The 22,237-nt window shown below is 36.9% G+C and overlaps 1 protein-coding gene across 1 annotated transcript in view; it reads left to right on the forward strand.

The window, feature by feature from the left end:
* Positions 1 to 22,237, forward strand: part of LOC116174497 (adenylate cyclase type 2-like) — a 71,786-nt gene that overhangs the window by 46,233 nt on the left and 3,316 nt on the right. Inside the window, exons 9-20 of the mRNA XM_031492431.1 lie at positions 4,737 to 4,869; positions 5,125 to 5,355; positions 5,418 to 5,476; positions 13,341 to 13,514; positions 18,406 to 18,637; positions 18,687 to 18,782; positions 18,828 to 18,994; positions 19,044 to 19,215; positions 19,264 to 19,479; positions 19,525 to 19,629; positions 19,689 to 19,709; positions 19,776 to 19,893. Coding sequence (XP_031348291.1) covers positions 4,737 to 4,869; positions 5,125 to 5,355; positions 5,418 to 5,476; positions 13,341 to 13,514; positions 18,406 to 18,637; positions 18,687 to 18,782; positions 18,828 to 18,994; positions 19,044 to 19,215; positions 19,264 to 19,479; positions 19,525 to 19,629; positions 19,689 to 19,709; positions 19,776 to 19,893 — 1,724 coding nt within the window. The remainder of the gene's footprint in view (positions 1 to 4,736; positions 4,870 to 5,124; positions 5,356 to 5,417; positions 5,477 to 13,340; positions 13,515 to 18,405; positions 18,638 to 18,686; positions 18,783 to 18,827; positions 18,995 to 19,043; positions 19,216 to 19,263; positions 19,480 to 19,524; positions 19,630 to 19,688; positions 19,710 to 19,775; positions 19,894 to 22,237) is intronic.

Here is a 22,237-nt window from a genome sequence, read left to right on the forward strand (position 1 = left end):
TATTTTTTTAAGAACTATTATCAACGTTTTCATTTGGTGTATAACTTATTTTTTCGAAAAACAACCTTTCAGAATTGCTACCGCAAGAAGTACCCGCAGCGCCTTAAGTCGTATGACCTGAGGCGGCAGACGATCGTTTTTGGCATACTCTGAAAGGGCAAAATGGAACTCCATCGGTTAAAATTTTGATCATTCTCGTTCAGTGGATTTCGTGTTAGCTCCCCTACTACAAGTGTCTATGTATCAAATTTCATTTCAATGCTTTTGTAAATAAGAAAGTTGACATTTCGCATGCGCAAAACAATATTGGAAATGCCGTTAGTTTTACTTATATTCGTAGTATTTACATCTGGTAATAGTATTTTATGCAATGGGCATTTAATTATTGCTATTAAGGCACCGCTATTAAGGCATCGTAATGAATATGAGTGTCTTAATAATTCTTTGGCGTAATTTGATTCATATAATTATAAAACGTGCTTCAGGATTACTTTGATTCAATTGGTTGAACTTTGAGTCATCCACTGTAATAAATTACCGATGTTCCGCAATGTATAAATGTTAAAGATGTGCCCTTCTAACAGCAAACAGAAGATTGAATTAATTGTCATTGACCTTTTTACTGGTAGTCGTTTTTCAGTTCATAACTAACGGAGATCTAAAAGCGATCGGACATTTCTAAACAAAGTTATCGTTCACACGGACAGATAGAGGGACATACAGACAAAGGAACAGACGGACAGACCAACAGGCAGACGACAGACAGCAATACAAAATTATAAACGATCTCTAGGATCGTTAATAAACGGGAAAAGTGTAAAATTATGGAACATGTAAAAAACGGTTTTTTGGTTTTTTTACAATAACTTTTTTAGCAATAAACGCAGAAAAAATTCCTTCCTTGGTACAAGCCTCGACACCATAGCGAACCAAATAGCGAAAAAAGTAGAACAATAGCTCTTCAGATAAAGAACTAGTAGCGTCTCAACGAACGAGCGGACGGAAGGACGGACAGACGGACAAAGTGGCCACAATAGCGCAATTATTTTTTATTTTTGTGGAAATGCGCTAAAAATGGATGCAGAACTTTGATTAATAAATTAATTAACGCAACGTTTTTAGCGCATTTTCACCGCTATTGTCACTTTGTCCGTCCGTCCGTCCGCTCGTTCGTTGAGACGTTACTAGTTCTTTATCTGAAGAGCTATTGTTCTACTTTTTAGTGCAAATATGTGCAATAAGACACTTATCTAATACGTCGTGTTAAAAGTGACAGCTTTTCACTGGCCGTTACCGTTAGCTATGCGAATGAAGGAAAATCTCTGTTTATCACACGAGTTTCTTAGGTTTCGAACTTTTAATTACGTTTTTTATGTGAAGAGCGCGTTTTGAATTCTAAAATATTCCCCAGCAAATGAATGATCTTGCTACAACTGACTTCCAAATTTTAATGTAAAAAAAATGGAGCCTGTAGGTAACTCGCCCTTTGTCACCAATTTATAGACAAAGCGTTTCTTAACGACGTGCGTTCTTAATTACGCGATCGATAAAAATAAATAGCAGCGGTTCGTTGTTGGAAATTTCCTCTCAAAATAAAAATCGGTAACGCTTTTCTGCGACTTGTTTAGATTTTCTCCAACAACAATTTGGCAGAACTGAGATAGTAAGTAACTCGCGAAATTGGCTCATCTGCCCGGCGACCCTTAAATTTTAACCAGTATATTTTCGCCAATACGCGAAATAACAACCTTTTATTGAAAATACACGCGTTGTTGTCGCCTTTTATTTCTAAACGTAATTTTGTTTCAGTAAAACGGTACATACAGGGTAGAAATTTGAAAACTTACCACCCCCTACCAAAACCATACCAAAAAGCATTACATTTAGGTTAGTAATTATCGTGCAAATCAAAAAAGAAACCAATATGGTACATTTTTTAAAGTTGCCTTTTATTTCAATAAATGTTCAAAATGGGTTCCGTTATTGGTAAGACAATAGTATAATCTATTCTCAAACTCTTGTCGAACCTTTTCAAATGTTGGTTTTGCAATATTTCGACATTCTTGAATTATTATCTGCCTTAGTTCGTCTATGTTCGACGGTTGCGTTTTAAATACGACAGATTTCAAATGTATCATATTATAGTTTATTTTTTGATTTGCACGATAATTACTAACATAAATGTAATTCTTTTTGTATGGTTGGAAAGTATTTTTTCAGAGTTTTCCAACGACGTATCACACATGGGGGGTCACTATTTAAGATTTAAAAGTTGGGGTAGCTGGGGAGCAGGGGGTTGGAGGGAGTGTGTCGCCAACTGTCATTGTGATTCCCCCTCCGAATTACCGAAACGGATTTTGATTTTTTTAAATATCTCGTTTATTTACTAAGACATGGGGGGTGGTCAGTTTTCAAATTGCCACCCTGTATGTAAATCTTCCTATGTTTACCAAATTATAAATTCGAAAAATTACTTTTAAAAAAATTGCTATAGTGGCCGCCCGTTACACAGTCGAGACGGAAGGTGACGCGAATGAGGTCATAGGTACGGTTGAGGAATTCTCGTAGAATGTGTCAATGAAAGACGAAGTAAGAAAAACTTTTTAGGAAAGAAAAGCGTTCAATCCGGATAAAAGAATCAGGTGTGGAGACAAGAAGAGTAAGAAAGTTGTAGGAAACGTAAAGGGGAGTGAAAAAGATACAAGGAAGTTTTAAAGAAAAAGCGCGCAAAAATTTTAAGGAGGTGCGAAGGCGTGGATTAAATTTTGTTGAGAGCAAAGGTAGAGTTAATTAAAGGGTTGTATTTGGTTTTTGTTAAATTTTGTGTCTCATTGTCAAAAATGGATTTATATTGACATCGCGCCAGGCAAAATTAAATACCTACTCTAAGGCACAGTTGCCAAATTAGGGGTTGGCGTTGTTACGTCTTTTGGGCATTATCAAGGGGATAATATGAGGTAAATTAGGGACTTTTACGTGAATTTTTATTAGAAAATGAGCCAAGCAACACTTGATATAGGCATAGGCACCCACCTGTATTTACCATTTTTTAATATTAATAAAACATAAACCCATGTTAATGAATTTTTGGAGGGGCGGGGGTACACAAATTATTGTAGTGTAGGGGCGAATGTTGAGCTAATCCACCTTTGGGGCGACCCCGACTTTGACGCATCACGCTATACTGTCTTGCTTCAGGATTTTGATTAGGAGAGAGCTGACGTATCTTTTTTTTAATGTTGAATAATAATTTATTTGTAGATTTCGTCCAAAAACAATAGTAGTTATATGACCTGTATAGCAATTATACTCGACGCTTCCGTCATAAATGCAACAGGCGTTCATGCCACGTCACTCGCATGAGTCATGGCAGATGTTGCTACGTGGCAAACATATTGTTTTATAAAGATTCCAATTTTTCGGGTGGAATAATTTTGGACACGAAGTTGAAAATAATTACGTTACGGATGTAAGTAGCGATGCTGCGTGTCCCAAATTACCCCATCTCTTTACCCCTTTAGTAGTGTCAAAAATTGACTAACCTTTCACCGAGCCTTTCATTTTCCTTTTTGGGGTCCAGAATTTGCTTTTCCTGCTTTTAGAAACACAACACAAAGAGTCGATACGAATGTAAACGATAAAATACTGCACAAATGCCATACATCGCGACGCGAACGAAATAAACCTCTTGCACTGATAAGCCGAGAAGCGCTTGTTCAAAAATGGGACCATTCACAAATTTTCATTCGGACGTAATCGGATCCTGGCGGCAACGTCAGTAGAGATAAACAGAATATTAGAATTAACACCTGTTTTGAATAAAATGTATTCGAATACCAAACTAATAGTTGAGACCTTGATATTTTTAGTAAGCGATTTACGGCCGTTTGCTCGTAAAACTGAAAGCTTTTTAACCATCGTTTAAAATCATTTCGTGACGATGATATTGTAGTCATGGATATTAAACTATGATTAATATTAATCGCTCTTTAACTTTCATGGTGCAAATGACCATTTAGGCTTCTGAAGCTATAGGTAGTACACTCACAATGCCTACCTCATGATCACGTTCAAATCTAATTTATTACCTTAGATTTTTTACTATTGGTAATTAGTCCAACATCCGGTACATTTTCCTATTCAAAAACAAATTTACATGCCTACATAAAATTTTAACCCTCACAAAAGAATGGTATAAATGAACTTTAAATTCAACCATGAAAACCAACCCCTTCAGGAATGCTAAATTGACTTTCAGCATAAATCTGTTATACAAAATCTCCAAAAGATCGACTCCTACTGTTACACAATTCAAAAAATTCGAAATAGCTTACATTTTTGTCGATGAGTCAAATTGTTCTCCCAGTTCTCCTTTTAAAAGGTAGCCAAATTTTAGAAAAAACGGATGGTAGAACGTCTTGTGCAATACAATCGAACCTTTTGTATCGCCTGATAAATGTAACTACTCGTTGATAGTGAATTTCGAAAGATGTACGACAATTTTCACACGGAACAAACTGGGCATCAGGTTTCTTGAAATAGTCGGACTTTTGTTCATCCATTGGATTATTCGACCACTGTTCCGCAATAGGGAGATGTCAAAAAATCCCCCTTACAACTTAAGGTTTAAGAGCCAGCAAAAGCACTAATTAATTGTCTTTACACTTTTTTACTTACTGGTTGCCGTTTCATGTAAAATCTATTCTGTGTATCTTTATAATTATAAATTGTTTCAGGAGGGTGCATGTAACAACCGCCACACTAAACCAACTCGGCGACCGTTTCGAAGTCGAACCTGGAGACGGCAGAAGTCGCGACGGCTACTTAGAGGACCACAAGATAGAAACATATCTCATCGTTCCTCCGAAAGTAAGTGGCAAAAATACGCGTACAATGGACACCTAATTTTCGTTGAACTTTCGTACACAATGCACGATGTCAAAAGAACCACAACAAAGCGATACGTCGCGCGGGATTCGAAAATAAAGTATCTCTCAGAATTGCTCGGTCCCAAACGTCGTAAGGGAAAAACTTTTATGTGGTGTCTCTTGAGGTTCAATTAATCTTTAGATACCTACAGTCCTACATACTGTCCACTGGAAAATATCGCCGCTCTGTTTGCAGAAAATGGACGGGGAAGCTCATCAAAACCAACGTTCTAAATCTTTATTGCCTGTCGAGAGGAATAACAGTATCGATGTCGGTTTAAACGGTCCAGGTTTCGCGACGCCCGGTGGTCCGCCGACGCGTAATCGACATTCCAGTAAGATGACGAAGTACGTCGAATGTTGGGGTGCGGATAAACCGTTTTCGAATATTGCTGAAAGCACAATTGCCAAGAATATTGAGCATATGGTAAGGAGGGCGTTATTTTTTGTTGATGTGGACGTTGTTTATGTTTATTTGTAATTTAACAGAGCGTTGCCATGATTGAGAATGACTTGGTTGCAGATCGGATTTCATGTATTGAATGTCAGTAAGTACGTTTATTTTTTATTCTCGTAAATTTGGTTTAGCAATTTGTCTTCTGAACATAACGACATAATAAGAGTGGAGTATAATCACATGCATCGATTGGGCACCGCATAGTAAAACCGATTTTTTTATGTAAGATAGAATTTGCTACAACTTGAGTGGTAGTAATCTGGGAAACTGTACTGTAATAATAACAAAAAATCGAACATTAAATAGGCAATAACAATTTAACATAGCCGTAACACATATCCTTTTATTATGAAGTTAAGACCTAGAAATGTTTTAGGTAAACCACTTCTAATTACAACCCCAAAATGTAAAATAAGCGCACACTTTGGACAGGGCATATAAGTATTCACCCTTTCCATAAAATTCAATAATGGTAGAAACGATTTTAGAGACCGCTTGAGTAATGGAGTGGTTTTTCCAAAAACCGTACTGAGAAGGGCTTAATAAAATACGAGGCGCTGCCAAAAAATTACCGCGTTATCACGCAACGACAAAAGATCACCTGACCACTCCATCGATAGGGGTAGAATTTTCTGGCATTTATGATACTGATAGATCTGGTGTTCGTTAGGTTCGTTCTCCCTTGGAAATGTTCTCCAAGAAAATGTGAAAACTGGATCGCTTTCGGGGTGAGACAATTGATCTTTGTTTGTAGCTCGCCCTTGTGCAATCTGCTTCCGTTGTGTTGAAAATTTCCAGAGGGTGAATATTGAACGATACTCAAGAATTGGTGTGAAATTCTCGAAAATGTTTATGCACAGGAATAAGAAGCCAAATTCTACTGCACATTATTAAAGTTTGAATCTGTTTTTAAATCCTTGTCTCCACCTATTTATCATGGGTTTTGTTTACAGCACAATTCGTTTCGAAATAATCACCATTTTTTATTTAATTTACCTGCTCGGCGAAACGATTTCCTTCGCAATTTTACTAAAACTGATTATTCTTATCAAGATTTTAATACCCACCACAGGATGCACCACGTAAATGTTTCCGTGCGGTATTTACACAGTCTTACTGCCCTACTCAATTCAGACTTGCGGACGCTAGATAGTTCCAGGCGATTTCGTATAAAAAGGCCGTAATTATATTGATTATGGATAGTCTACAAATCCACTAACTTTATACGAGGGACTAAACGTACTTATACCCTATACACTACTACGGGTGCGAGGTTAAGCTGAAAATGATTTCACAGTCTCGCGAGCGATAAAATCGAGCGACCCGGACTCACATTATTGCATTTGTGCTTCGTTGGCTATTGATACCCAGCTCAAAATCTGAAATGGAAGCTCGTGAACTCGTTGAGTTCGCACGCTTTATAGCCAGATATTTACCCGTATCTACATCTGAGGATCCTATTTCTCCGTCAAAGTGGTTAATTGAACTGGAAACGAAATTTAATTCCAAACGCGCCTCGCTTATCGCCAGACCTACTCACGTCCACGTTTTCTATGAAGCGGTACTTATGTAAATTTCTTAATACTTGAACGAATACAAATTTAAATAATTTTTACGCCCACCAGGCGACCCCCGTTACATGTGTGGTGCCCCCTAGTACAAACAAAATGAGATGGTTCCCTACTCTCCAATAGATCACGGAGATGACTCTCTGTCCATCACTTCTAAAATTCCTATCCAGCAGCCACTCACTGGAACACACCAATTATTACAATTATGTAAATTAGTACGTAAGGAATTTATGTTTTAATTTACATTATTGTGATAATGTAGGTGCTGCTTCTTTTTTTTTAAAGGTGGCGAAATGGATTTGGTACAATAAATTTAAAGAAAGTTCTACGGTACCTCTAAAATACCACTTCCTCTGAATACACGATAAATATTATTTACAGTACTTTCCCATTCTAATTTATAATTCGACGTTGCATTGGCCTCAATACATTTTCCCAGGATGAATCCTTGGAAAATGAATCGCATTTGTTGGTAAGTAGAAATTTTCAATCTAAAGCCTCCGAGATCATCTGTGTGGCCTTCTAGATGGACTCACCAATCTCCACCCCGTATGTACTCTTGATTCAACCCCACACATACACTCTCAACATCGTTTCCTCCCCAATAGCCCCGGATGGCCTAGTAGGAGACGCTTACAAGCGTATTATTTCTGTTTCTCCACTCTGCTGTTTTAGCTGGAAAAATGGTAAGGATTCCCGGCCTACTTTCCAACATCAAATCGTCACCTGCGGACCTCCAATGTTTGCCCGTCCTCGCAGACTTGCAGGAGAACGCTTTAGTGCGACAAAGCAAGAATTCGACCTTCTTATTGGAACTAGGCATCATCCGACCATCAGCGAGCCATTTGGCCAGTCCTTTGCACACAGTGTCCAAGGCTGGTAGAAAATGGTGCGCGACTGGAAATTATCGACATTTGAACTCATATCACTCGCCCAGACCGCTACTCGCTGCTAATTATTGAAGACTTACTTCAAGAATCAAGCGGTTGAGTATTTGGTCATCGATCTGCCACAAGCCTTCTATCAAACTGTAGTCGCTCCTGAAGTCCCCACGATATCTGTAAAACAGCCGTTACCACTTTAATTCGTTCGAAGGACCCTATGCCTCCGCAACGCCGCCCAAATCTCTACAGCCACATCCTTATAGGAAGCTGATTGGGATAAGTGCCAAATTGGACTTTCTGAAGTCACCTTTGCTCGTTACCATATTTACAAAAAGGGGTTTTCGCCCTAAGATTTTTTTCTACTTGATTTTTCCTTCGAACGTTCTCCAAAAACCATTTTCCGATTCTTTCATTTTGTAGACCGACACCTTTTCTGACATGAATCGTTTTCATCTACGTTGCCAGAATATTACCTAAAAAAGGCTAGTACGCAAGTCCCCCTCACAACACCGTTTCAGAACCGGAGAATAATCCCCAGGTTCGCCCCCTGGTATTGCTATGTGCAAGGAGATAATGAGAAATATAGGGTTTTCCTCTCATAAAACCAGGGTAATATAATATACCTAATAGGGTAGATGACAAATTTTTTAAAACCACTTATAACTGTTCGTATACCTCTACTATAACTTTAAAATATGATATTTCAGCAAAATAAATCATATTATTGCAAATTTATGCAATTTAAATTGTAGATTTTTATTGTAGCGCCAAAACGCTGTTTTGTGTCATGGCGGTGGCGGTGTCTGTGACGTCACAGTCCTGACAATTATAAACACATAACCCCAGCGTAAATAGTTTAAAAGATTTCGTGATGAATTATAACTACTATAAGTGGTGCCCTACCATGGGGTACACCTTGTCGTGGTGGTAGGGCTCAGTAGTCACATTTTTCTATGGCACAGCTAAGTATACCAGGCGGGTAAATCTGGTTACAAGGATGCTGTATCATTCAAATGCTTCATGGAGTAGAGAAATCCAAAAGGGTTCTCGACGACTGCTCATTAAACGTAATATAGAAACCTATATTGACATGAGCAGCACATGTTTCACGTACATTAACTCCCGAGGCGTGCGGTAGACGACAATTTGGACAACTTCCGAATCCGATTCAGCCATTTGCCGATAGGGTTTCGAATAATCGGACTAGATGGGTAGGAAGGAAGCATGGGGAAACCAACTATTTTGTCACGCAATTTCTAACAGGGCATGGAGAAAATGGGGTGTATCTGAAAAGAATAAGAAAGATGGACAGTGATGCCTGCACAGACTGTGGTGCTGTGGATGATGCAGGACACGGAGTGTTAAAGTGCCCAAGGTGGGAAGCCGAGAGATACCGCGTCGCCATTAGAGTAGGAGAAGTAATAGAAAAGGATAACATAATCGAAACAATGCTGGAAAGTGCAGAGGAATGGAGACCCCTCTGGAAGAATGCTTGAGCGATGCCCAGAGGCGGATATTTTGGAGATTAAGGGATAAGGAGTTTTAGTGGGTGTGAGCCCCACACTACCGTTTGCGAACAGACGGTGTGTGGTAAAAAAAGATCATGACTTGTTAAACGTGATAAAAGAGACTTGATGGTAGGGCAAAGAAAATAATTGTTTTCTTCGTCGACAACTAAGGAAACTGCATACAGCTTTGCGTGAACCGTATGTTGCGGGCAAATTTTGACTTAACTGTGAATAAGTTGCCATCACGCTTAAGAGTCTTCTGTTCGACTGCACCCAATGTAAGGTTCCATAAGAACGCCCGCTATAGGAACTGTTTTTCCAAAAAAAGGTGTTTTAAGAACTACTTTAAAATTTAGATCTTTATCTACAAAATGTTCGTAATGTAAAAAAGTTGCGCTTACGTAGACGTACAGAAAACTCTTAAAGTGGACATAGCTTACTAAATCATCTCCATATGATAGCTTCGATGACCTAAAAACAAAGCATCTTATATCACAGTTTTGATACGGTTCTGTGCAACGTCTCCCTGTCTACACTGATACGATACGGGGATACGATACGAGGATACGCAACAAATCTGGACCGGTCTTGTACACATTCTTCTAAATAACTCATTTCTTGTAATAAGCTTAACTTAAAAACCTACAAGACTTATATGGCAGTTTTCTGATGAGCAAAAATCTTTCTGTTTGATGCAAGAAATATTCCCAACATCATTACATCATTTTTTGGCAGATTTGATGCTATCAGCTTTCGTATACCCACTTTCCATTCCTATCTGGTTTTAAAAACTAAACTTTAGGATAATATGATCACCATAAAATGGAACAAGCACTAAATTAAAAAACGTGGACAAACTATATCAACGCACAGAGGATTAGGATAGTGACGTCACGCGCTCTGATTGGCGTTTGATATCACGTGACAAATGTCGTTATTTTTTAATTTTATTTTTACTAAAATATAATAGTTTCTCTTGTACATTACCAAAGAAAGTTATTTTGCGATACCCTGGTACCTTACTCTATCTTATGTAACAAACATTTATTTATTCTTTTTCCACTGTCATGTAGCCTATTATGTAAAAATCGAATAAATTTGGAAAAATGTCAACTTTCATATACACATGTAAATAAAGTGATTTCATTGAAGTATAATAGAAATGTTCAATGTTCAGAAACTGGAGTATAATTTTGTCTCCTTAGTAATGTGATTCAGGCAATAGGTAGTTAACCCACAGTATCTCTTATACACAATTTTGGTTTTATAACTCAAACTGATATGTAAAATAAAGTGAAGTGCAAAATTGTTTTACAAAAACAAGATGGTAGCAGCTGCAAAAGGAAATGTTAGAGGTAAAATTCTGAGGTTCCCCTCGTTAATATTGCAGCGATCTTTCTAGAACATACTCAAGACTCCATCAAGTCCATAAATATGATATTCCGATTCGCGACTTCTCTTAAATATCTTTGTTTGCTATATTAGCAAATTGAATTGTGTTTGGTTTTAGGTTTAACATGGATGCTAAAGTGCTATAAATAGTGAAATTCGCGCTCGTGTTGCTTCTACTAAAGTTAATCAGATGTAGTGATGTGAAATTACACGTTTTTTTAAAGTGCGTAATATTATTTCATTTCATTTAATTCCTTCGACAAATAACATTTGTATGGAACAAGTCAATATAACATTAAGTAAACAAACAAACAATTAAATATTGAAGGATATAAAAAATTCTTGTATGTTGTAGAAACACCCATTGACTAGATACTTGTACAATTGCTTTTTAAATTTATTCCATGTAAGGCAGGTTCTTATATTATGAGGTAAATGGTTAAAAATTTTAATTCCCGAAACTAGTGGAGAATTTTGTCCTATTTTAGATCTGGCCAATTCTGTCCTGAACTGATCCTTGTTGCGTAAATTATAAGAGTGCTCATCTCTATTTGTTTTTAATTTCTCCTGACTATTAAAAATAAGTTTACATATTTCAAATATATACATGCCGGTTACGGTAAGAAGGTTAAGTTCCCTGCAGGTATGAAATTTGGATACATTCGTAATTGTTCTCAGAATTTGTTTCTGAGATACGTTTTTAGACTATGGATGATCCCCATAGACATATACCTACCATACCATACCTGATTACAGACGCAACCAGCACATGATATATGTTTATTAACTGTGGTAGCATCATAACCGTCCGTAAGTTACCAATTGTTTATGTTTTTTATGGTATTTTATGTAATTTATGTAACTTACCATTTTTTTTTAATGTAATTTTACAGTAAAATTACCAGTAATTTATGTTTTTTACATAATTTACAAATATTTTTGTAAAATTACCTGTCATTTATATTTTTTATGTTTTTTTTAATATTCCATCTACCTTTTTGAATTATGTGAGTGTTTGAAAACAAAAACACTGGATAAATTATATATTTTGATGTATTAAATAAAATACCCAAACAGTAGGTATTTCGCCATCCCGTGTCGTTTGTTTGCAAGGAGAAGTTCCAGATCGCGAATTAGATGCTGTATCATCTTCACTAAACCAAACTAGATTCAACGGTGGTTGATGGAGTATTAAAAGAAACATAAAAATATAAATGACAGGTAATTTTACAAAAATATTTGCAAATTACGTAAAAAACATACACGTTTACGTTGGTAGTACCGTTGATGGTCTGTGGTAGTACCGATCAAAATGTTAAAATAGGTATTACATTTACGTAAATTTACAAAAATTACGGTTTTTTAAATAAAAACGAAAGTTACGTAAATTTCATATAAGCCATAAATTACATAAAACAGCCGACCTCATGTAAGTTACGCGTAATATTCTTATGTAACTTACAAATCGTTATTTTAAACGTTTACACTAATCGGATGTAATAAAAATCAAATGTGCGCATCCGGAAATCGCAGAACGACACATTTTTTATGTACGCAAATTTTGTTTGAAATTGTTACCATATTAATGCTAATAATAATATAATAATAGATAATAATAATATTTTATTATCCAAACAAGTAAATATACTCAATAACAGGACAATATTCCAAAAAATTACAAAATCAAAAGTACATGCGAGTAGTTTAGTAATTAATTAAAAAAAAACACTTCAAGATATTAATAAGGAAGTAGTTATTTGTACAACTAGTTTTGAAAGTGATACTTTTTTTCATGAATTTGCAGTTTGATTAATGAGGGCGAAGCCCGAGTTAATCAAGCAAATTCATGGAAAAAAGACACTTTCAACACGTGTTGTACACGAATTTTTTTTTGCATAGTGATCCATAATAACCCACAATTGAATAATTTTATTGACATTCGCGATTTACTGTCACTCAAAAATGGATGCTATTGTTCATAGACAGCACTAAACTCTATGGAAACGCATAGTAAAAATCGTGAAAAAACTACCACTTTCCATACGATTTTTCGTTAAAAAAAAGTCCGATAATTTCATCACTATGTAAAAAATAAATTATAACTCTATTGATTGCAACAACCGACCCAAACCTTCATGAAAAACGTCTACTGGCGCGGATATGTTACTAGTAAAGACAAACATATCGTATAAATTTCAAGCACGTTAAAATCTGTCCAACGGTTATTCCAATATTAATCTCAAATTCAAGTCGGTTTGAAAGTTTTCTGGAAAGGATATACACGTCAGCCTTATAGACGTAAATGAGAAAGTATGGTGCTGTGAAATACTAATCAAGACAACATTTTTGTAATAAAAGCTAGAATCATCGTGTTTCGTATGTAAATTTCCCCAAATTTAAATACGGCCGCCCTTCAATTAATTGCTATTCTCCCATGCAATCAAGTCGGAACATTCTAATTAAAAGTAAAGGGAGACTTTACTGTTGTGTACCTTTTATTGAAGTTTGTGATGGCGCCCGAAGGAAAAGTGTGTTAGTAATACAAAATGCTAAACCAAATTTAACATCGACAAAGTTTAGATAATGACAGTGTGCTTTAGGAAGTGGTGGCATTCCGAAGACCTCCACCCCGCATTCCTGTGGTTTCGTGATCAAAAGCAAGAAGTCAATTACCGCCGCAAACCCGATAATGAATTTCGCTACTACATCACCTGCTCGGCCATCGTCTTCTTGGCGATGTGCGTAATGCAACTTTCCACAATCTTTCTACCCAGGTGAGTGAAAATGCTCGAGTAAGTGGGTACGCGCAAATTGTGATGAGAATTATGCGAGGGGTTAATGCTTAATTCTATTACCCCTCACCGTTTGTGAGGTGCTGGCGCGCATCAAGGACCACGGGCAATTATTTACGTTTTGCTTGCGAAGTTAATTACACGTACACGTTTTTATTGCAACATTTTCCCACTCAAGTGTTATATGAAATTATACCTTGTTGAATAATTTTAAGGGAAATTTGCATTTTTAATTACAATTCTCTTAATTTGGACGCGCCTTTATGGCTCGTTCTATGTAAATCACTTTTAATCAAGTTATATATTGAAACTTTTATAAGGTGATAAAGTTTCATGTCGTCACTGACAAACCGTATATTTACCGAAATTCTACTGGGGTATCTTGGCGAATGTCATTACCGCCGAAGTGGACACAGTAAAGATTAATTACAATCCTTTTTAAAGTTACTAACTATGCAACTTTATAATTGAATTTAGGAGTTATTTCAAATACCTTAAGACTTTTCTTGTTTTTCTTAATTAGATTAGGTAGAATTTGTGAGAGCAAAATGTCCGCGGGTTGTTTTTATATTCCCGGATTAAGCATGAAAATAAAAAACTAGATTTAGTTCCCCTGCTTTTGAATACACCGTTTCAATCTTCAATTCAGTATATAACAATATTCACTTGGTTTTTCCACAAAATAACCGTGGACCCATTGACCCCAAATGTTGTCCCTCTTTAGATTTGGGAACAAATAATAGCCACTGGGTGCTAAATCTGGACTATAAGGCGGATGTTCAATTTTTACGAAAGTCGGACTTAGTCAGTTGACTTAGAAGGGCGATCATCCCCATATTCATCCAACATTCCTTCAAGAATAATTTTTGGAGGTTCGATTCATAAATCTTGCGTATCAAATCTCCAGACATGAACACCGAATTTCAAATTTCAAATCCTAAATAATTGATCCTTAACAATTTGGATTTTGAAATGCTATGCATCCATTTAAATTTTCCGAAATCCCAAATAATTCTTCTTCAATCTTTTGAAATTTCAACATAAATGTGAACTTTTTAAACTTCCTTGAGAGTCTCGGAGCTTTATTGAGCCCATATGGGGTCATTATAATAATTCTCCATGGGTCTTCTGACTCTTATAGACTTTTCCCGAAACCAAACCTTCACCAAAGATGCCTGAGAAACAAAACTCCTATCTTTTACTTAAACTTTTTCCATTCCCGTTTTACTTTTTCTCCCCCCTTATCTAATTTTGCCCAAGGTCTTTTTATAAAAATCCCATGCATCAAATAGTTTTTTCGTTCCTAAATTACAAAAATTATTAAATTAGACACACACTCACTACTCCTACTAACGCACATTCCCTTTACTCGCAATCGCAAATCTAAATCTCGTAAACCCTAAATTCCTAAATAATCTCTCCCTCATCTGGTTACCTAAAATCTCATAATCTTTTCCTAACTCCTCCCCTATTCCCTTTCTTGGTAAAACATCCACAATTAAATTATTTTCCCCTTTCATGTCCCTAATTTCATACAACTTCTCCTGCAAAATTCTATCCCTACAGTAAACCTACAATTCTAAGGAAATTCCTTAATTATGTAATTAATTAATGCCTTAAATTCCAAAAGGGTTGCTTACATACATCTGAAATTAACTTTCGGCACCGATCAACAAAATTAACCATAATAAAGCATGGGACATTTATCTGGATCGTTAAAGGGTTCAAATAGACACACGATTTACATGAATTCGCACAAACAAAATTTAATTTAAACACGCAAAATAAATTAATAATAAAAATCTAACAATCAAAAATGGACTACAACAAGGTCCTTTTACACACCTCGCATAAGCCTTCGATTACAATTAAACAAAATAATGAAATCTTAAAACCACTTACAGTTTTCTGTTAAAATCTCAAAAATTCTTCTTTAACTTCTGATCAGGTCACAGGAACGTAATTTTACTCAATTCGAATTAAACTGGCTGGCCAAACGCACGACCGACGAAAGCGGCGGCTGTCCGGAAACAACAACAACTTTCACTCGAACTCGGCTGACTTGCTGATTACCACGTGATGAATTCCACTTGCCGAATAAAACTAAACTTATGGCAGGATGCGTGTCTTACGCTTTCAACGAACAGCAACTCGACCTCAAAATTCACTTATGCCAACTCCAGTATTGAACGTCCCTTCCCTACTTCCAAAATTCGAAAAGGACTTTATCCAATTAATGGGACGTAGCAACATGACAACTAGGGAATGTAATACCGGGATCCCGCAGAATTTTTGAGGGATTAATCCCGCACATAAATGGAGCGGGATCCCGCGGGATTTGCGGGACTGAGGAATTTGTCGACCAAGGGGAGACTGTTTACTTTGTTAATGAAACGCACAACGGAGAATATATTTTTTAAATAATAATTGTGTAAACCTTTTTCGTTAAAAATGTACTACGATTTTTAAGGCACTTTAGAAGTTCACCTTTTTGTGCTTTAGAGATGAGGTTTTTTTGAGTTCTAAGTTAGGCTGAAGGTACTTTTTTTGTTAAATATTGTGATAATTAGCGATTTATTATAATACAGAAGTTAACCGTACAGCATTGCTTATTTGCCAATTTATTTAAAGTTTTGCGGGATCCCGCAAATACCGGGATTGAGATTTTGCTGCGGGATTGCATTCCCTAATGACAACCAAATAGAACTCCGTTTGTTAACGTCGCTATAGTCACGTAGGTATCAAAATTTTACGCGGAATTGATCTTAGATAACAATTTTCTAAGAAGATACACAATGTTTTGTCGATTGAGTGCATTATCGCTAGTAAATTATATCAACCTTTTATAAAAGTAATCAAAATGCCCATAAATTAAATTAGAATTGTCACATAAATGATTTAACACAGCAAAATTGATAACGGGATAAATTGCCCTACATTTAACAAATCTAGGAAGATTGAAAAAAAGAGAGGAATTATGTAGCGGCGAGATTGCTTTTCACTAATTTTGGATAGCATGTAATAGAAGAGGGGCGAAGAGGGAAGAAGATGGAAGTGGATAATATGGAAAGGAGACAGAAAATCTCAAAGAAAAAGACATGAATGTTATGCTTTGGAGTGTGAGGGTAGCAAGCCAAGAACGTTTCTTGCATCTTGTAAGAGAATGCGCAGTTGTGGGTGGGATTGAAGGAAACATGGCTAGAAGAGAAGAACTGGGAGAAAATGATTAATAAGATGCCCAAATACAGAAGAACTAAAGGTGGTATAATAAGTGCAGTAAAAAGAAATCGACTAGGGAATGAAGGAAAAATAAGGAGAGAAGGATGGAGGAGAAAAATAGAGATACCGATTTAGATTTACAACAGAATTGGAAAATGGGGAAAAACAAAAGTTGTTCTATACTACTCCGATATTTACCTTGCGAAAACTGCAGGAAAACCCGAGGGAAAACCTAATTCGGAGTAACAGGCAGAGTGCTCGAAACGTATCTAAGGAAAGTCCCATCTCTGCCAGAGATGAAAAATTTTTACCTCCGACAATGTACACATAATTAGTAAAATTAATAAAAAATTAATAAAATTTATTCTAACACATCATAAAAAAATACGAAGAAAAAAATTTAAGGCTGAAGGTGCCTTGGGAATAGAATACACCTCGTTTGCAAACGGTCGTTCTCAAAACCATTTTAAGAGCTCTCAAAAAATACGAATATGCGAAGATTCTTGTAAGAAAAATTACTTTTAATATGCCAAAATTGGGTAGAAAACAAAAAACACTTAAATTTATGACTGCTCTGATAATAAGACTTCTCTTGAATTACAACAATTATTTCTTCATTCTTGATAGCACAACTTTGTAAACTCTAAATTACATCTGTAAAAACTTCTTGCACTTTATAGCTTCTTTCCACATTACTTTTTTGTTAACATGAGGGCCACTACATTTTTCTTCTTTTAAAATCACGTATCCGGCTAGACAACCGGTGCGAATTAGCGTCAAAGACTTGACACTCTCTTTCAAAATAACCCCAAACAGCCACGTTAATACTTAATTCTTGCTATTTTCGTTAAAAACCACTTCCACTAATAATTTCCACATCGTTGTTTACCAGCGACACACGAAATTCCACACCGTCGCTCGAACAGATAACCACCTGGATTGCTTATCTCGCACGTGGCATTGTTTATTGAAAAAGTAATTAAAACTTTTTACGGACAGCTGGCCAGTTAAAACTTTTAACTTTTAATTACGATTAAAACACATCGCATTACGTATAAATCGAGCACACTGCGTAATACCAACTTTTTTTTTATTTACGGGCATATTTTGTAGAAATTTTAACCACAGATAAGACAAACATATCGCATATAGTATGAATTAAATATGCACGGTCAACTGTTTGTCCATAAAAAGGCTTGTCTGGCTTGTGCCCATATAGCCTTTCGGAAGGTACAAATCTATGCATGGAAAATGCGATAGTTACTCTTTTTTCTTGTTATTTTTATCAATCAATTTTACTGCTAATTTACGATTACTAAATTTCAGCATCATTGTCTTTATATTCTTGTGATGAATTTAGCTTGAAGTGAATTACAACCTCGATTGTTTTCGCTATATATTTTGAAATTCCCAATCGCTGCCTAAATATAGTTGAGGAATAATGGCGCTACCCTTCAGCTGTCATGTAATCAAACGTAAATTATTACGAATCGATTGAATCGCCGTAACGCAGGTGTCCTTTCACGCGTTATAAACTGAGCAGCTATCAACCATTACAACTTCCCTTTAATTCCCCGCAGGCTTATCACAATTGACCTGTTCATAATACTGAAATCCAATCGGTTTCCGTACAATCGTGCGTTAACTTTTTCAGAAACATCGTCTTGTATGGAACTTTAGGCCCTACCATACTCGTACTGGCAGTATTCGTATATTTATCATGGTTGGACCACTGCTGTAGGCAGGAGCCGCCCTCGGATACACCACCGGACGAGCTTGGCGTATGTGCGCCACCAAGGCAAGTAATTGCCAACCACAAGGGACTGCGACTCTCCATTTTTCTCATCACGAGCGTGCTCGTCTCAGCCTGCGCCGTTATGACCTTGGTATGTGAGTGAAATGACGAGGGAGTTACGTCAATATTCAATAATATAGGTAGATCCCGATCAAGATCCAGTTCCCGTCATGCTCAACATTGAAAATGGGACCACTACGGTCGAAACGTCTGGCTACATTGCAAAATTTATACCGGTAGGTAGGGAAAACGTAGCGTTCTTACTTAGTGATGGGTTTTAGACGTACATTTACAGTTCAGTGTTGTCGCTGACTTGCATTTGGGTGTTTTTGAAGTTGGAATTTCTGCTGAAACTGCTTGTGATGCTAATATCTGCCGTTGTTCACATTTGCATCTACAGCCAGCTGAGTATCTTCCACAACTACCACGACTCTCTCAAAGACCACAAGTACCTAAGCCCGAATCAGTTGTAGATAACCCTAACGTTCAAATTGTAGATTTCCCCTGCTGCCCTTTGAATTTCAAATATCACTGGTACTGTTCGTGGTTGTGGCTTTATTTTACATACTGGATCGACAAATAGAGTTTACATCGCGCACAGATTATTTATGGAAGTCAAAGTTGATGGTTGAGCAAGATGAGGTTGAAACGATGCGGGGTATTAATAAGGTAAACCAGACTTAATTAAAGCCCTTCTGAGGCAAATTTTCGCAACAGATTCTGCTCGAAAACATTTTACCCGCTCACGTCGCAGATCATTATCTGGCAACACGAGGTGACACCCAAGATCTCTATCACGAACGTTATTCCTGCATAGCAGTCATGTTCGCATCAATTCCCAACTTCAAAGAATTCTACGACGAAAACGACGTTAACAAACAAGGCCTCGAGTGTTTAAGGCTGTTGAACGAGATCATTTGCGAATTTGACAAGGTAAGGGCGTTGAAAATTAGATCCACCGTAACCTGCGTCTTTCAGCTGCTCTCGAAGCCCAAGTTTAGCTGCATCGAGAAAATTAAAACTATCGGGAGTACGTACATGATAGCATCCGGACTGAATCCGGGGAACGAAGACGGGAACGGGGTAAGATATATTGTTCTAACAGTAATTCTGTAATAACTAATAATGTTTGAACGCTACATGCCTCTTTGGATAACTCGAAGGTAATCGCTTTATCGCTCGGTTTAAAATTGAGTTTTAATGAGTTTGTGTGTTTTCGGTTACCGAAGGAAGCTTCCCGTAAAGAAGAGCACATCATAACGGCGTTAGTGGACTACGGAATAGCATTAATGGGAAGTTTAGATCAAATTAATCGAGATTCCTTCCAAAGGTTTAAACTGCGAGTTGGTAAGTCAATAATCGATGATATGATTGGTACAAGTTGTAGTGGAATTAATCTATTTTCGTACAACACAATACAAATTCCTAAACGATGTTATCTAAAGATACATTTACGAATCTAATTTTATGAAATTGAATCTGGACATATCCAGTGCCATATCAAATGTGATAATTTTTATTATGTTTCGTCAGGGTGGCTTTTAACTCGTGCGTGTTCTAGTGTCGGGGCGGCATCCATTCTGTCAAATTAAAACGCCCTAAGTTCCCGATGTGACAAAATTCTAAACCGGATATGAATTTCATAACTACCAAAAAACCTTTGACACATAGACGAACTTTTTTCGTGCTAACCGACGTCATTTTAGATTGCGTACTTTCGCGAGAAAGTATATTTTGAGCAGTACAGGAAAGGTTCCTGTAGCCCAAAACTAAACCAAACTACAGCCTTTAGCTACCGTGATATATCCCGGCTTGACCCGTAATCTCTTCCAAAAACATCTCTCGGAATAATCCCTACCCATTTGAACTAATTAACGCCCGTTCCAAAATGGCGCCTGCTAGTGAAAAAATCAGAATCGCATTACTTGGGGTGGCGCTAAAAAAGTGACCTAAAAAAGGGAACCAACTAAAACAAAAGGACCACGCAAAAGAAATAGCATTTTTTCCCATAGTTTTCAAATACGCTATGGCAGACAATTTAAAGTGTAGCTTTCGGGCCGTCAGGCGCCCTTCAATGTAATGCAACTCCCTGAACTAAACCATGAGAACCGTGTAAAGTCATACCTCAAAAATTCCTCTTTTTGTCACTATTTCACGTATATCATGGTAGATGATATTACGTGTAGCTTTAAGAGCGGCAGATGGCTTAGAAGATGAAGAAAATTAAGGTGTGGAAAATTCCAACGAGTGCGAGCGGGTGAAAGATATGCGTTTGAGAGCATAACGAACAAAGATAGCGATAGTTACCATGTACGCTACCTAGTCCACTAGCTCTAGGTCTAAGTATAAGAGGAGGTTTTTAATGGAGTTGATTTTTTAAATTTTAAAGGGGTCGGAATTGAATTTCGTTGGGGTAGCTAGGCGTTAGACAGGGTAGTTCTATGAAATAGTGGATTTTTCAAAATGATGTTATTCTAAATTTACTTTGGGTAGATAATTTCCAAATAAACTAAGCGCACTTTTTCTCGTGGGACGATGTGCCATAGAATTTTTTCTTTTGTTCTGTAATGGCGTGATTAAATTGATGCAGCAGTCTGTCGCTAAATTATCTCAGGTTCATGATAAGTAAAGTTGCAGTAAATTACATCCTGTACTTGATAAAAAAAGACGTATCTTGGAAAAAACCTGTCGGTTTGCAAAAGAAATAAGTGGGGACGCGTCACGGAGAAAGAAAGTTTAGAAATTCTTCGTGCAGCCCCACCGAGTGGGAAACTACGTTTTTCTGGCCAGCGAAAATTTCTTTACGCGACTAGTTAAAAACGTAAGGGATGCTTCGTTTATCCACAGAGGGGAAAACCGCTTTTAATATTTGTTATACGTTACCGGGAGAAATTTTGATGCGGGTCGTTTTAAAAAAAAGCTAAAATCGCGCCTACACTCATGTGCCTTTATTTCTCTATGTAGAACACAATAAATTGAGGTTGAGTGAATTGCGTTAATGTTGGTGGGAGTTGGGAACAGAGAAGGAAGAACGGAGGAATGTCAGAAAAAAAAGTAAAGACTAGAGACTACGGCAAAAGAGATGAGACAAATTATGTAGGGGCGAGTGACAAGTTTGCTTTTCACTAATTTTGGAGGACAAGTAATAGAACAGGGGTGAAGAGGGAAGGAGATGGCAATGGATAATATGGGGAGGAGACAGAAAATGTCAAAGAAGAAGACGACATGAATGTTATGCTATGTTATGTTATGCTTTGGAGTGTGAGGGTAACAAGCTACGAACATTTCTTGCATCTTGTAAGAGAATGCGAAGTTGTGTTGTGGGATTGGGGGAAACATGGCTAGAAGAGAAGAACTGGGAGAAAATGATGCCCAAGACAGAAGAACTAAAGGTAGTATAATAGGGGCAGTAAAAAGAAATCGACTAGGGAATGAAGGAAAAATAAGGAGAGAAGGGCGGAGGAAAAAATATAGATATCGATTTAGATTTACAACAGAATTGGGAGATGAGGAAAAGCAAACAAGAGATAAAAGAGAATTGTTATTAGAACGTACTGAAAGAATAGCGAATATGAGCAGAAACATGGAGGATGATAATGGAGAGAATACACATACGTGGGGAACTGGGTGGGTGATTATATCATAGTTAACGAAAGATAAATGGAAGCAGAATTCATGATAGGAACAAGAA

This window comes from Photinus pyralis, unplaced genomic scaffold (assembly GCF_008802855.1).
Source record: "Photinus pyralis isolate 1611_PpyrPB1 unplaced genomic scaffold, Ppyr1.3 Ppyr1.4_LG6, whole genome shotgun sequence".
Taxonomy (NCBI): Eukaryota; Metazoa; Arthropoda; class Insecta; order Coleoptera; family Lampyridae; genus Photinus; species Photinus pyralis.